The sequence below is a fragment of the Trichechus manatus genome, unplaced genomic scaffold, assembly GCF_000243295.1.
Source record: "Trichechus manatus latirostris isolate Lorelei unplaced genomic scaffold, TriManLat1.0 scaffold00202, whole genome shotgun sequence".
Classification (NCBI taxonomy): Eukaryota; Metazoa; Chordata; class Mammalia; order Sirenia; family Trichechidae; genus Trichechus; species Trichechus manatus.
The window spans coordinates 3,675,019-3,688,091 of NW_004444138.1; the positions used below are offsets into that span (position 1 = coordinate 3,675,019).

Here is a 13,073-nt window from a genome sequence, read left to right on the forward strand (position 1 = left end):
CGGGCAGGTCCGCAGGTGCAGCGCGCCGCAGCCGCGGGCATGAGCTCGTGCCCGGGACCCGGGACCCGGAGCCCAGGAGCTGCAGGCGGCAGCCTCCTGCTCGGGTAGGTGCGCGGCGCGAGCCCTCAGCCTCCGCAGCCAGGCAGCAGGCGGGCGGGCAGACTCATCTTTCCTCTACTCGGGCCCTAATTACATTGATCCCTCTGCTACCCTGCCTCCCTGCCTGCCGGCCTGCCTGCCTGGCTGGCTGCCTGGGAGCGGAGCCGGGGCGGGCGAGGACCCCTCCCCTGCCTCTGGCCGCTGGGGCGCTCTGCAGTCTTAAAGCAGCAGCAGAGAAGTGAAGCCGAACTGGAGGCAGGACCAGGGAGCGTGCGGCCACCACAGTCACGTACAGTCATCAGGATGAATGTCTTAGAGGCTTAAATAATCATCTCAACAGCTGATTATTTTTAGTTATTTCCTTGCCGGTTGCTAATAAGATCTGGCCAGGGGTGACTCTTCCGAAGGTTGCCAGATAAGCAGAGGGTGCTGTGAAATGTTAGCAGTTTTAAGAAAATGGGCAGCTGGACTCAGATTTCATATTTACTCTCACAAAAGTCCAGTTCATTTGCCTAAAGGGAAATGCCACCTCCAAATCCTTACTGCTACAATAAAGATTTCTATGATTTCATGGGCTAATTTTTAATTATCTTGAATGCATTGTAGAAAACAAACACAAGCAATTCTAATTTTGCTCAGTGAATGGTAGAAAAAAAAAGCTGATTAAAATTGCTGATAATTTGAATAATTTCAAATACATAACCCCTTCCCCATTACTGTGAAAAGCCAGTCTAACAATATTTTCTGAGTGTTCTGTACGGTTCTTGAAGTCATAATCATACTCAAATAGAAGCTTTAAAGGGCATATTTCCATATTCCACCACTTTACAAGATAATGACCGATAGGGTCGGAATCCACCCAAATTCAGAACTCAAGCTAGAATGCTCAGAGGTAGGGCAGTACAGGACCCAAAACGAGCACTTTAGGAGACAGTTTCCTGGGAAATTGAGTGTTCTTCCTAGGGTGGGGTATCTTCTGCCTAGGCTCCAGGTGACGCTCCAAATCCAAAGGGGGAACCAAGTATGTCGAAAACAGCTCAGAAAATAACACAAGGAAAGCAAATGGTGAGGCAGAAACAAAATGGTGTTTTACCAGGGTTGGGCACAAGATGGCCAGGCCCTGTGTACAAGGAAGGGTCAGCTGAGCCGGTGATGCTGAGCCGCGCTGCATCTGCAGGTGATCACGTGGGGCCACCCACTCAGGATGCACCAGCTAAGCCCCTGCTGAACTCCGTGCAGGAGTGTCCCCGGGCTTTCCACACACAGGGGCTGGCTCCCAGGTCTTTCTTACAAGCAGTGATGGGCATTTATATTCTTGGACCTAGCTCATTCACCCATTCATTCAATTACCAAATTCTTAGCTGAACACTAGCCATTTGCAAGACTCAGCTCAGCCTTAAGAGTTAGGACCCATCTGGGGTCAAATCACAGCTTTACCACTTAGATGATGTGGGGCTTGTGCATGTGATGTAAGCATTATTTTTCTCATACGCACCTCGCATGTGTGGTTGTGACATATTCCCAACACATGGTGACTGTAATAAAGATGGCAATGGTGATGGTTCAGCTGGGGAGCAGGGCCAGGTGCATAATGTGTGGGGTCCAGTGCAAAATGAAAATGCAGGGCCCGTTGTTCAAAAAGGAGCCCTGGTGGCGCAGTGGTTAAGAAATTGGCTGCTAACCAAAAGGCTGGCAGTTCAAATCCACCAGCTGCTGCTTGGAAACCCTGTGGGGCAGTTCTACTCTGTCCTGTAGGGTCATTATGAGTTGGAATTGACTCGACAGCCACGGGTTTGGTTTTTTTTGTTGTTGTTGTTGTTGTTCAAAAGAAAAAAAAAAAAGTGTTGTTAAAGGTGTTAAAATATAAAACATTCTCCTTTCTCCCAAGTTTCCCTCTTGACTTGTCATTGCTTATTTGCTATTTAACATCCCTCTTCCTTGGGCAGAGGATATTCACGGGATGAGTGCTGACCCTCACTTAGTGCTGAATGAGCAGCCCACTGTCTGCTGGGTTCCTCTCCTGCCATCCACTGTACCAATGCTCTGTGACCAGACCAGGGGTGGGGAAGTTAATCTCCATTTTCCACCATCGCCCCAATGCACGGGAGACAGAGACTCTGAAGGAACTGCAATCTCCCTGCTGGGAAACAGTTCCTGGATCGGGGTGGAGAGGGGCTTGCCACCGCCAAGACCCTTGCCAAACAAGCCACGGGACTGTCAGCCTGGGGTAAAGACAGCTGCTATCAGGCCCCGCCCTGAGACCCCACGGGATACACACACCTAAGCTCAAAACTCTCAGTGCCCAGCTCCTACCAGGGATGGAGGGTGACATCAGAACGCAGGCCTCCTCAACAGCATGACCCAGATGCCACCTGGGTGAAGGGGAACAGCATTTGCAGGGTGAGGAGGAGGAGGCTGGGTAAGGCCCGGGGTTTCAGTGGGTGGGAAGGGGGCAGCAGAGAGTCCCTCCTATAGAGGTTGCAGGAGGCAAGACCATGCATGAGCCTGCAAGCCCCTGGCACCTGTTCCACTGTCCCATCAGACTTACAAAACATGCACTCAAGGATAATGAACAAAATCCCCAGCTTCCATAGAGATTGAGGGAACAAATAAATAAGGACATGTATTTATAAATAAGTATGGAAAATATAAAGCTCAGAGGATAAATACTGACAGGGTAGAAAATGCACCCTGGTGCACCACAAGCCAGGGCCATGTAGGTCTCAGGAGGGAGTGCTATGTAGAAAGCAGTGAGGTCTGGTCTTTCCAACAGCCAGGCTCTGGTGAAGGCACTGCAGGCAGAGAAGCCTGAGGATGCAGACCTAAGAAAGGGCACTGTGGCACACCACAGATCTAGGACCGCATGGGTTCTGGGAGGGAGTGGTGTGCGGAGTGTAGAGAGGCCCAGACTTTGCATATAGCCAGGCTCTGGTGAGGTAATCACAAGGCAAGAAGCCTCAGCACACAGACCTAAGAAAGGGAGACTTGGTACATGGCAAGCCTGGGGCTGCGTGGGTCTTGGGAGGGAGTGCAGTGCAGATACCAGTGAGGACTAAATTTTGTGAACAGCCAGGCCCCGGTGAAGGCACTGCAGGCAGGGAAGCCTCAACACACAGACCTAGGAAAGGACACCTTGATATCTCGCTCTCCAAGATGGCAACATGATCAGAAACATGGCTCCATTCCCCCACAATAATTATAGGAAAAGAAAAAAAAACAGCAAAATAGCCCTAACAAGGAGATAAAAATGCACATGTAGAATCCTGGAAACCAACCCAAAAGTTAAAGCAAAACACTATGTACTGGAGGATGAATGAAGTACTTGACAAGAAAAGTCCACATAAAAACCAATTACGGGAAAGGAGAAGAATCGAAATCCAAAATTACCTCAACAAAGTATTCAAATGCCTTAGGCTCAACAAAAAATTGTAAGGATACAAGAAAGTATGAAAAGATGGCCCAATTAAGAGAGCAGCATGAAGAAGCAGTAATCACTACCACGGAAGTAAGGATAGTTGAAAAATTAGATGACTTATAAATAACAAATTTAAATATGCTCAAAAGAATTCAAAGCACACACAAAGCAAATTAATGGAGATCACAAAACAATGAGAATCTTAACAAGGAGATACAAAACATAAAAAATGAACAAATACTACAACTGAGGAACAAAATAATTGAACTGGAAAACACAAGGAAAGGATACAACAATAGACTTGAGCAGGCAGAAGAAAGATTAAGTGAACTAGAAGACAAAACAACTGAATTTACTGAATCCCAAGGGAAATGGGGGGGGGGGGAACTGAACAAAGCCAAATGGAACTATGGGATACCTTAGGAGACTCAATGTATGCATTATGGGAATTCCCAGAAGTTTAGGAAAGAAACAAAAGAACAGAAAGAATAGTTGAGGAAATTGTGACAGAAAACTTCCCAGACCTGATTAAGGAAATAAATCTGCAAATCCAGGATGCTTGTCCAATCCAAAGTAGAGTGAATCCAAAGAGGTCTTCACCAAGACACATTGTAATCAAACTCCTAAAGACCAAAGACAAGGAAACAATCCTGAAAGCAGCAAGAGAAAAACATAAAATGACACATTAAGGGATCCTTAATAAGATTAAGTACTTACTTCTCCACAGAAACAATGGAGGCTGAAAAAAGGCACTGAAAAAAAAAAAAAAAAGAACTGTCAACCAAGAATTCTATGTCCAGCAAAACTATCCTTCAAAAAATAAGAGCAAATTGAAGATATTCCAGGTAAGCAAAAGTTGGAAGAATTCATTACCAACAGACCTGTCATGCAAAAACTGCTAAAGAGAGTACTTCAAGTGGAAAAGAAAGAAAACTATCCAACCCAGTATACAGGGAAGAAAACTGAAAACTAAAAAAGAGATCTCCAACAACGATTATGGCACAGACAAATGAAAAGGCTCATTGCAGGGTATTTTCAGTGGGTAAATTTAGTTGTTATGTGTTACAAGCTTCACATTGCAAACTGTGTAAGAAATAAATACAAAGTTGTCCTAGCAGATACAGAATGTATAATGATGTGAAAAGTGATACAAAAACAGAAACAAGGGGAGGGAGGAGAGAATTAAGACTAGAATTTAAGTACATTAATATTGTATGTTCAACCATCTAAGGAGGTAGCATATGATCAGGAACCAATAGTACTGAAGGAAGAATCCAAGTTGCACTGAAGGCACTGGTGAAAAACAAGGCTCCAGGAAGTGAAAGAATACCAACTGAGATATTTCAACAAACATACGCAGTGCTGGAAGTGCTTGCTCATACATGCCAAGAAATTTGGAAGACAACTACCTGGCCAACCGACTGGAAGAGATTCATATTTATGCTTATTCCAAAGAAAGGTGACCCAACCAAATGCAGAAATTATCAAACAATATCATTAATATCACTGAAAGTAAAATTTTGTTGAAGTTCATTCAAAAGTGGCTGCAGCAGTTCATCTATAGGGAACTACCAGAAATTCAAGCCGGATTCAAAAGAGGATGTGGAACCCGGGATATCATTGCTGATGTCAGACGGATCCTGGCTGAAAGTAGAGAATACAAGAAAGATGTTTACCTGTGTTTTATTGACTATGCAAAGGCATTTGACTGTGTGGATCATAACAAATTATGGATAACATTGCAAAGAATAGGAATCCCAGAACACTTAATTGTGCTCATGAGGAACCTGCACATAGACCAAGAGGCAGTCATTCGAACAGAACAAGGGAATACTGTGCAGTTTAAAGTCAAGAAAGTTGTGCGTCAGGGTTGTATTCTTTCACCATACTTATTCAATCTGTATGCTGTGCAAATAATCCGAGAAGCTGGACTATATGAAGAACGCAGCATCAGGATTAGAGGTAGACTCATTAACAACCTGCGTTATGCAGGTGACACAACCTTGCTTGCTGAAAGTGAAGAGGACTTGAAGCACTTACTGATGAAGATCAAAGACCATAGCCTTCAGTATGGATTACATCTCAATACAAATAAAACAAAAATCCTCACAACTTGACCAATAAGCAACATCATGATAAATGGAGAAAAGACTGAAGTTGTCAAGGATCTCATTTTACTTGGATCCACAATCAATGTCCATAGAAGCAGCAGTCGAGAAATCAAATGATGCATTGCATTGGGCAAATCTGGTGCAAAAGACCTCTTTAGAATGTTAAAAAGCCAAGATGTCACATTGAAGACTAAGGTGCACCTGATCCAAGCCATGATGTTTTTAATCGTCTCAAACGCATGTGAAAGCTGGAAAATTGACACTTTTCAGTTATGGTGTTGGCAAAGAATATTGAATATACCCTGGACTGCCAAAAGAATGAACAAATCTGTCTTGGAAGAAGTACAGGCAGAATGCTCCTCAGAAGCAAGGATGGCGAGATTACATCTCACATACTTTGACAATGTTATCAGGAGGGATCAGTCTCCAGAAAAGGACATTATGCTTGGTAAAGTAGAGGGTCAGCGAAAAAGAGGAAGACCCTCAACAAGATGGACTGACACAGTGGCTGCAACAATAGGCTCAAGCATAACAACGATTGTGAAGATGGCGCAGGACCAGGCAGTTTCATTCTGTTATACATAACGGTTGCTAAGAGTTGGAACCAACTCCACGGTACCTAACAACAACAATGTGGGTTTTGGTATGTTGCATTTTCCTTTTCTCAGTAGTTACCTGAAAATTACATTTGATACTCTACATTTGCAACAACCTCTTTTACCTTGATATCAACAATTACCAAACAAACAGCAACTAACATACAATATTGTTGTTGTTGTTATGCTTGCATACAGCAAAAGCACTAATCAGAGGGAAATTTATACCAATAAATGCCTACAACAAAAAAAAAGGAAAAATCTCACACCAACGGTCTAATCTACAATTAGAGGAACTTGCAAAAGAACAGCAACTAAGGATTAGTGTCCTTCTGAAAGAGGAGAGACACAAAGACAGACACAGGGGGAAGATGTGCATGTGAAGACAGAAGCAGAGATGGAGTTATGATGAAGCTGCAAGGCAAGAAATACCTGGGGCTACCAGAAGCTGAGAGAGACAAGAAAGGATCTTACTTTAGAGTCTTCAGAGAGAGCATGGCCCTGCCTACACCCTGAATTTGGATGACTAGCCTCCAGAACTGTGAGAGAATCAACCTCTGTTGTCATAAGCTTCCCCACTTTGTGGTACTGTTCCCACAAAGCAGCCATCGGAATCTCATACATGGACATATCCACATGCAAACATTCATCCAAATGCACACTTAGGATGAACGCACTTTAGATACTTTACTGTATATAGGCTGGGTCTTAAGAAAAGAGTGAAAAAGCAAAAAAAAAAAAAAAAAAGATGATCAAGGCAGTCTTGACTAATCTCACAATTTAGTGGTATATCCATATAGTAGTTAGTCATTTGACAGGGTCTGTATTCAAGAGGAGTCCTTGTGTGATGCAAATAGTGAATTCACTTGGCTGTTAACTGAAAGTTGGAGGTTCAAGTCCACTCAGAGTTGCCTCAGAGGAAGGCCTAGAAATCTATGTCCAAAAAATCAGCTATTGAAAACTTGATGGATCATAGCTCTACTCTGACACGCATGGGGTCGCCATGAGTCACAGCCAACTCCATAGCAACTATTTTTTTTTTTACAATCAGGTCATGACACACCTAACTCAGCTAGCTGCTGGGTGCATGCTTGTGTGTGTGTGTGTGTGTGTGTGTGTGTGTGTGTGTTAGGAGGCGGCATGGCAGAGACAGTGGTCAGGGAAGGTTTTTCCTGTGGACACTGGAGCTGAGTATTGATGGTGCTATTGGCTTCAGACATGTAGATGATGGAGCAATTCCTCTTCAGTAGAGAAAACTGAATATAGAAAGACACGGAGTGGAAGGAAACGGGACAGTAAAGGAAGAACCAGAGCAAGGTGGACTTTATCTTGAAAACGAGAGGAAACCACTGAGATCAGCAGGGGAGGGACATGATCAGGTTTACGTTTCGGAAACATTCAGTTCTCTAGGCACCATGGAGAATGGCCTGGTGGGAAGCAAGGAAGAGGCAGGGAGACCACTAACATATTCACCCAAGAGTCCAGATGGAAATGATAAAAGACTTGGGAAAAGCAATGGTCCTGGGATGAAGACGTTTGCATCTCATAAATATTGGAAGACATTTAAGAGGCAGAATGATCACAACTTAGAAATACTAAAAGCGATGATAGCTGCTGTCGTTGCTATTGAAGTAGTGGTCTCGTCACTGATGTTTATTTAACCTTTGTATATCAGGTTCTCTGCCAAGTACTTTCCATGCTTACGGCATTTTATTCTTGTCTGTGACGTAAGTGTTATTATTATCCTACTCTTAAGATGTGGAAGCTAAGGCTCAGACAGAGAGGTTTAGCCAGCAGTTAGTTAGGGTCAGGTCTTGGCCAGGCCCGTAAGGATTGGACCCCTTCTGAATGAGACAGAGATAGGGAGGGCAATAAGATGACTCCCTGGTTCCATCATGGATGTTTGTGCGCATCATGGAGCCTCTAGCCAAGAAAGGGGACACTATCAACTCTGAGAGGCCTTTAACACTGCTCTCCACTTCCTCCCTATGCCCCATAGTCTCTGCCGTACGAAGCAGCCGACATGTACCTTTAAAACACACCACCAGCTACAAGCTGTCATCATGTCAACCCCGACTCATGGCGACCTCATGTGTGTCGGAGTAGAACCGTGCTCCATTGGGCATTCAGTGGCTGACATTTCATAAGTAGATGCTGGGCCTTTCTTCTGAGGTGCCTTTGGGTGGACTTGAAGCTCCAACTTTTCAGTTAGCAGCCAAGCACATTAACCATTGCACCACCCAGGGACGCCCTAAAACACACACACACACACATATTAATCAGATCAAGGGAAGTCCTGTTCAAACCCTGTTGGCTTTCCTTCTCATTCAGCTCAATTCCAAAGTCCTGACCATGGGCTATGGTTCTACAGGTTCTCCTCCACCCACACCACCAGCCTCCTGTCAAGTCCATTTCTCACCATGCTCCTGCGCACACACCCCCTTCTACTGCACACCCAATGCATCCCATCCTAGGTCTTGGCCTTGCTGTTCCTCTGCATATAACACTCTCCCCTCAGGTACTCACACAGCTCACTCCCCACTCAATCACTCCCAACTCAACATCTTTCTTCTTTTCAGAGAGGCTCTCTCAGACCTTGACTCCTAAAATAGCATTTTCTACCATGGCAGTGTTTATCCTCTGAGCTTTATATTCTCTATACACACGTATAAAGGCTACGGAGCCCTGGTGGCACAGTGGTTAAGAACTCAGCTGCTAACCAAAAGGTCGGCAGTTCGAATCCATGGGCTGCTCCTTGGAAACCCTATGGGGCAGTTCTACCCTGTCCTACAGGGTTGCTATGAGTCAGAATAGACTCGATAGCAATGAGTTTGGGTTTTTTGTTTGTTTTTATGTAGAAATATATGTCCTTATTTATCTGCTCCTCAATCTTATGAAAGCTGGGGTTTTTGTCTTTCTGTTCACCACAACATTTACCTCACCTAGAATAAAGCTTAGCAAGTAGCACGTGCTCAACACATACCTGCTGAAGGATGGAAAAGCAGGAAGACGTTCTCAAGAGAAGCCTCCATGACACAAAACTGCCTGGACCCTGCTCCCTCATTTCACTTCCTGGGAGATATATGGAATTGGGATAGCAAAAAAAAAGACACCAAAATGGAGGGAAAAACAAACTTCTTCCATGTCAAATAACCTCAACTTGTATAAACATTCCATCAAAATAAATATGTATTTACTCTTCCCTGGGCAGGTGGTTTGCTAGTAGGCACTATTGCAAGTTATTTTTTAAATGAAGACAGTTACTGTGTCTGGGGATTTGAATTCTAAGGAAAGGTCAAGATGGGGTTCTCCTTATCAAACACGTTTTAGAAGCAGAGATCGCTTCAAACGGAACAAGAGCTGTGTGGAGAACGTCGATCCAGGTGGTCCGCTGGGATTAGGCTGAAGGGAAAGACGGTGGAAGGGAGGGACTTGGTGGGGGAGCGGTAAGACAGGACAGCAGTGTGAATCCACCTGAGGGACCCGAGGTTCAGCCAGCCCCTGGACTCATGCCTGGATCTGAAGGCCACAGGGTTGGCAAACCGCCCCCTCCCTGAAGAAGTGGTGCCCGTACAACGTTCTGTGAGGTGTGAGATGCTCCAGGCCTCTCTGCTCTGGGGGTAGTGCCCAGTTCCAAATGTGGAAAAGGAATCCTTCTGGTTTCAGCAGGCGGCTTTTGGCAGCACATGACCCACTGTGGACTTGAGGGTGGCAGGTAGAGCTTGCGAACAATGGGGGTCCCCATGCCCCCTGCCACAGCTCAGCTCTGCAGCTTTGTGGACTACACATCAGAAATCACTTCAGGGAGCACAGAAGAAACTGCCTGAGGGGCTGCCATCATCACGGGGAGACACTGGACAGGCAGGAATGGGTCCCACGACACCAGGTAGAAAAGGCAAGGGACAGTCCTGTGTTTTCCAAGGAGTGATGTGTGTCTGGAGCACAGTGATCAAGAGCCTGGACTGTGGAGGGAGACCTGGCACGCCACAGAGCTGTGTGACCTGTGCTTAGCCTCTGGCCTTTGTCTCCTTCTCTGAAAGAAAGGTCTATCAACACTACCTGTACTTTGGGGCTGCTGTGGCAACCGATGTTGTTGTTGTTAGCTGCCGTCAAGGTGGCCCCCAATTCATGGCAACCACACGTCAAGGTGGCCCTCAATTCATGGCAACCATACGCACTGCAGAACGAAACACTGCCTGTTCCTGTGCCATCCCCATGATTAGTTGCTGATTGGACCGTTGTGACCCATAGGGTTGTCACTGGCTGATTTTCACACAGAGATTGCCAGGCCTTTCTTCCTTATCTTAGGCAGCAAGTGCCAATGAAACCTGTTCAGCATTGTAGCAACACACTCGCCTCCACTTACAGGTGGGGGATAGCTGTGCTTGAGATGCACTGGCAGGGATTCAAACGCAGCTCTTCTGCACGGAAGGAGACAATTCTACCACTGAATCACCAATGGCCTCACTGTGGCAATTAAATGTGGTAAAACACGCAGAGCACCTAGAAGAGTGCCCGGCATGCAGAATGCAAAACACCCAATAAATCTGAGTAACCACTGTTGATATTGCTGTCATATCGGTATCATTGTCATTGCTGGTGTTCACTGCTGTCATCGTTGTTGCTCAGGTTTTTTGAACTTCAGGCAAGAATGGAAAAGCAGGACAAAACGATAAGGTATAAGAGCTAGAACAGATACCAGGAATATGGGAGAGATGAGAAAAGAGGAAATGAGGAAAGCAAAAGTTGGTAAAGAAAAAAATAAAGAAGAAGAAAGATAAAACTATTCAGAGATTCCCTTCAGATTCACATGACTCAAATTACTTAATGACTTCAGAGAATTTGGGATAATATAAAATTTCAGATTGAATACACTTAATGTAGAACCTAAACAAGAAACATATTTGAATGATAAGAAAAATGTTAAAATCAAGTGTCACGGATGGAATTGTGTCCCCCAAAAATATCTGTCAACTTGGCTGGGTCATGACTCCCAGTACTTTAGGATTGTGTACCATTTTGTAATCTGATGTGATTTCCTTATGTGTTGTGTATTCTATCACTAGGATGTAATAAGATGGATTAGTGGCAGTTATACTGATGAGGTCTATAAGATTAGATACTGTCTTAAGCCAATCTCTGTTGAGATATAAAAGACAGAAGCGAGCAGAGACACATGGGGACCTCATACCACCAAGAAAGTAGTGCCAGGAGCAGAGCACGTCCTTTGGACCTGACGTTCCTGTGCTGAGATGCTCCCAGACCAAGGGAAGACAGATGCATCACAAGGACCTTTATCCAGAGCCGACAGAGAGAGAAAGACTTCCCCTAGAGCTGATGCCTTGAATTTGGACTTGTAGCCTGCTAGACTGTGAGAGAATAAATTTCTCCTTTTAAAAGCCATCCACTTGTGGTATTTCTGTTATAGCAGCACTAGATGACTAAGACAGCAAGCAATTCAAACAGTAGCATATTCTAGAGCATGTATGCATAACCTAGGGACCAGAAATACATTTTTAAACACGCCGGAAATCCAGAAGGTATAAAATAAAAGGCAGATAGTCAACTACAAATATTCTTTGGATGCGGAGTTCTGGCAAAATGGCACTCTAGGCAGAAGCACCAAGCCGTCCCTCCACAGCAAAGATCCGAAAAACTAAGCCAAACAGAGAATACAACAATCCTGAAACCCTGAAACATCAAATGAAGAGATAAAGAACTCAGCCAAGCGCCAAATGGAGTGAGAAAACTGAGAACAGAGAGCGAGGAGAGATTCATACAGAGGTCCCCTACCAGCTAATGCAGCGCGGATCTGACATCTTGGACTCCTATCGGAGACCAGCAAACGGGGTACGAGAAAGCAGCCTCACGGAGCGTCCAGCAGGAGACAAAACAACCGGTAATTTGCGATATATGCTTTCCCACCCCCCACCTTCTTCACCCCGACTCAGCCTCCTCTGCTTCCCGCGGCCAGAATCTCTTGACCGGGAAACATCGGCTGCTTGGATTCCACACACCCGAACGGGCGGCTCCCTGAGTGCCATCTGTTGGCTGCTGGTGTTGCTTTTTACTGCTTCTTTTGATTTCTTCCTTGCCTCTTGCCACCTCCCCCTCCTTTCGCTCGAGTGCCTCGCTCCATGCGCCATCTTTGCTTCTTCCTGAGGGGCTGCAGAGCTCCGGTAATTTGTGATATACGCCTTCCCACTCTCTACCCTTCTTCACCCACACTCGGCCCCCTCTGCCTCCCGCGGACACAATCTCTTGTCCAGAAACACCAGCCCACACTAGCTGGCCCTCTGAGTGCCATTTGTTGGCCGCTAGTGTTGCTTTTTTTTTTCTGCTTCTTTTGATTTCTTACTTGCCTCTTGCCACCTCCCCCTCCTTTCACTCGAGTACCTGGCTCCATGCGCCATCTTTGCTTCTTCCTGAGGGGCTGCAGAGCTCCGTTTGAGTGTGGAGCTGGTTCCCGGTCTGGGCTGCTGCACTGGTGGGATCCCAGGGCTTTTGTTCATTTGTTTGTTTTGAATTGTTTGTTTGTTTTCTTTTCCTTTTCTTCAGTTGGGAGCCCTCTCTGGCCAGGTGGAGCTGCGTGGCAAGGAGAATCCCCCTCAGCTTCCACAGACTTGCAGAGGGATCCCTCAGGGCATTTCTTTTTGTGTTGGGTTTTTTATTTTCTGTTTTTTGGGAGGGTTTTCTCGGTTTTTTTGTTTTGTTTTGTTTTTAATTTGTTTTGTTTTCTTTTCCCTCTTTTTCCCTTTTTGTTTTTCTACATTGCTCACTTTCTCGTCTCTCTAGATCTTCCTTCTCTTTCTGTTCCCTGAATACCTACCGTTGTATATCTCTACGCCTTCT

At 45.3% G+C, this 13,073-nt stretch overlaps 1 protein-coding gene across 1 annotated transcript in view; it reads right to left on the reverse strand.

The window, feature by feature from the left end:
• The window catches only part of DSCAM (DS cell adhesion molecule), a 987,413-nt gene extending 987,015 nt beyond the window's left edge, over positions 1-398 (reverse strand). The window contains exon 1 of the mRNA XM_012558972.1: positions 236-398. Within this exon, the coding sequence (XP_012414426.1) occupies positions 236-398 (163 nt within the window). The remainder of the gene's footprint in view (positions 1-235) is intronic.
• Positions 399-13,073: the final 12,675 nt, after the last annotated feature.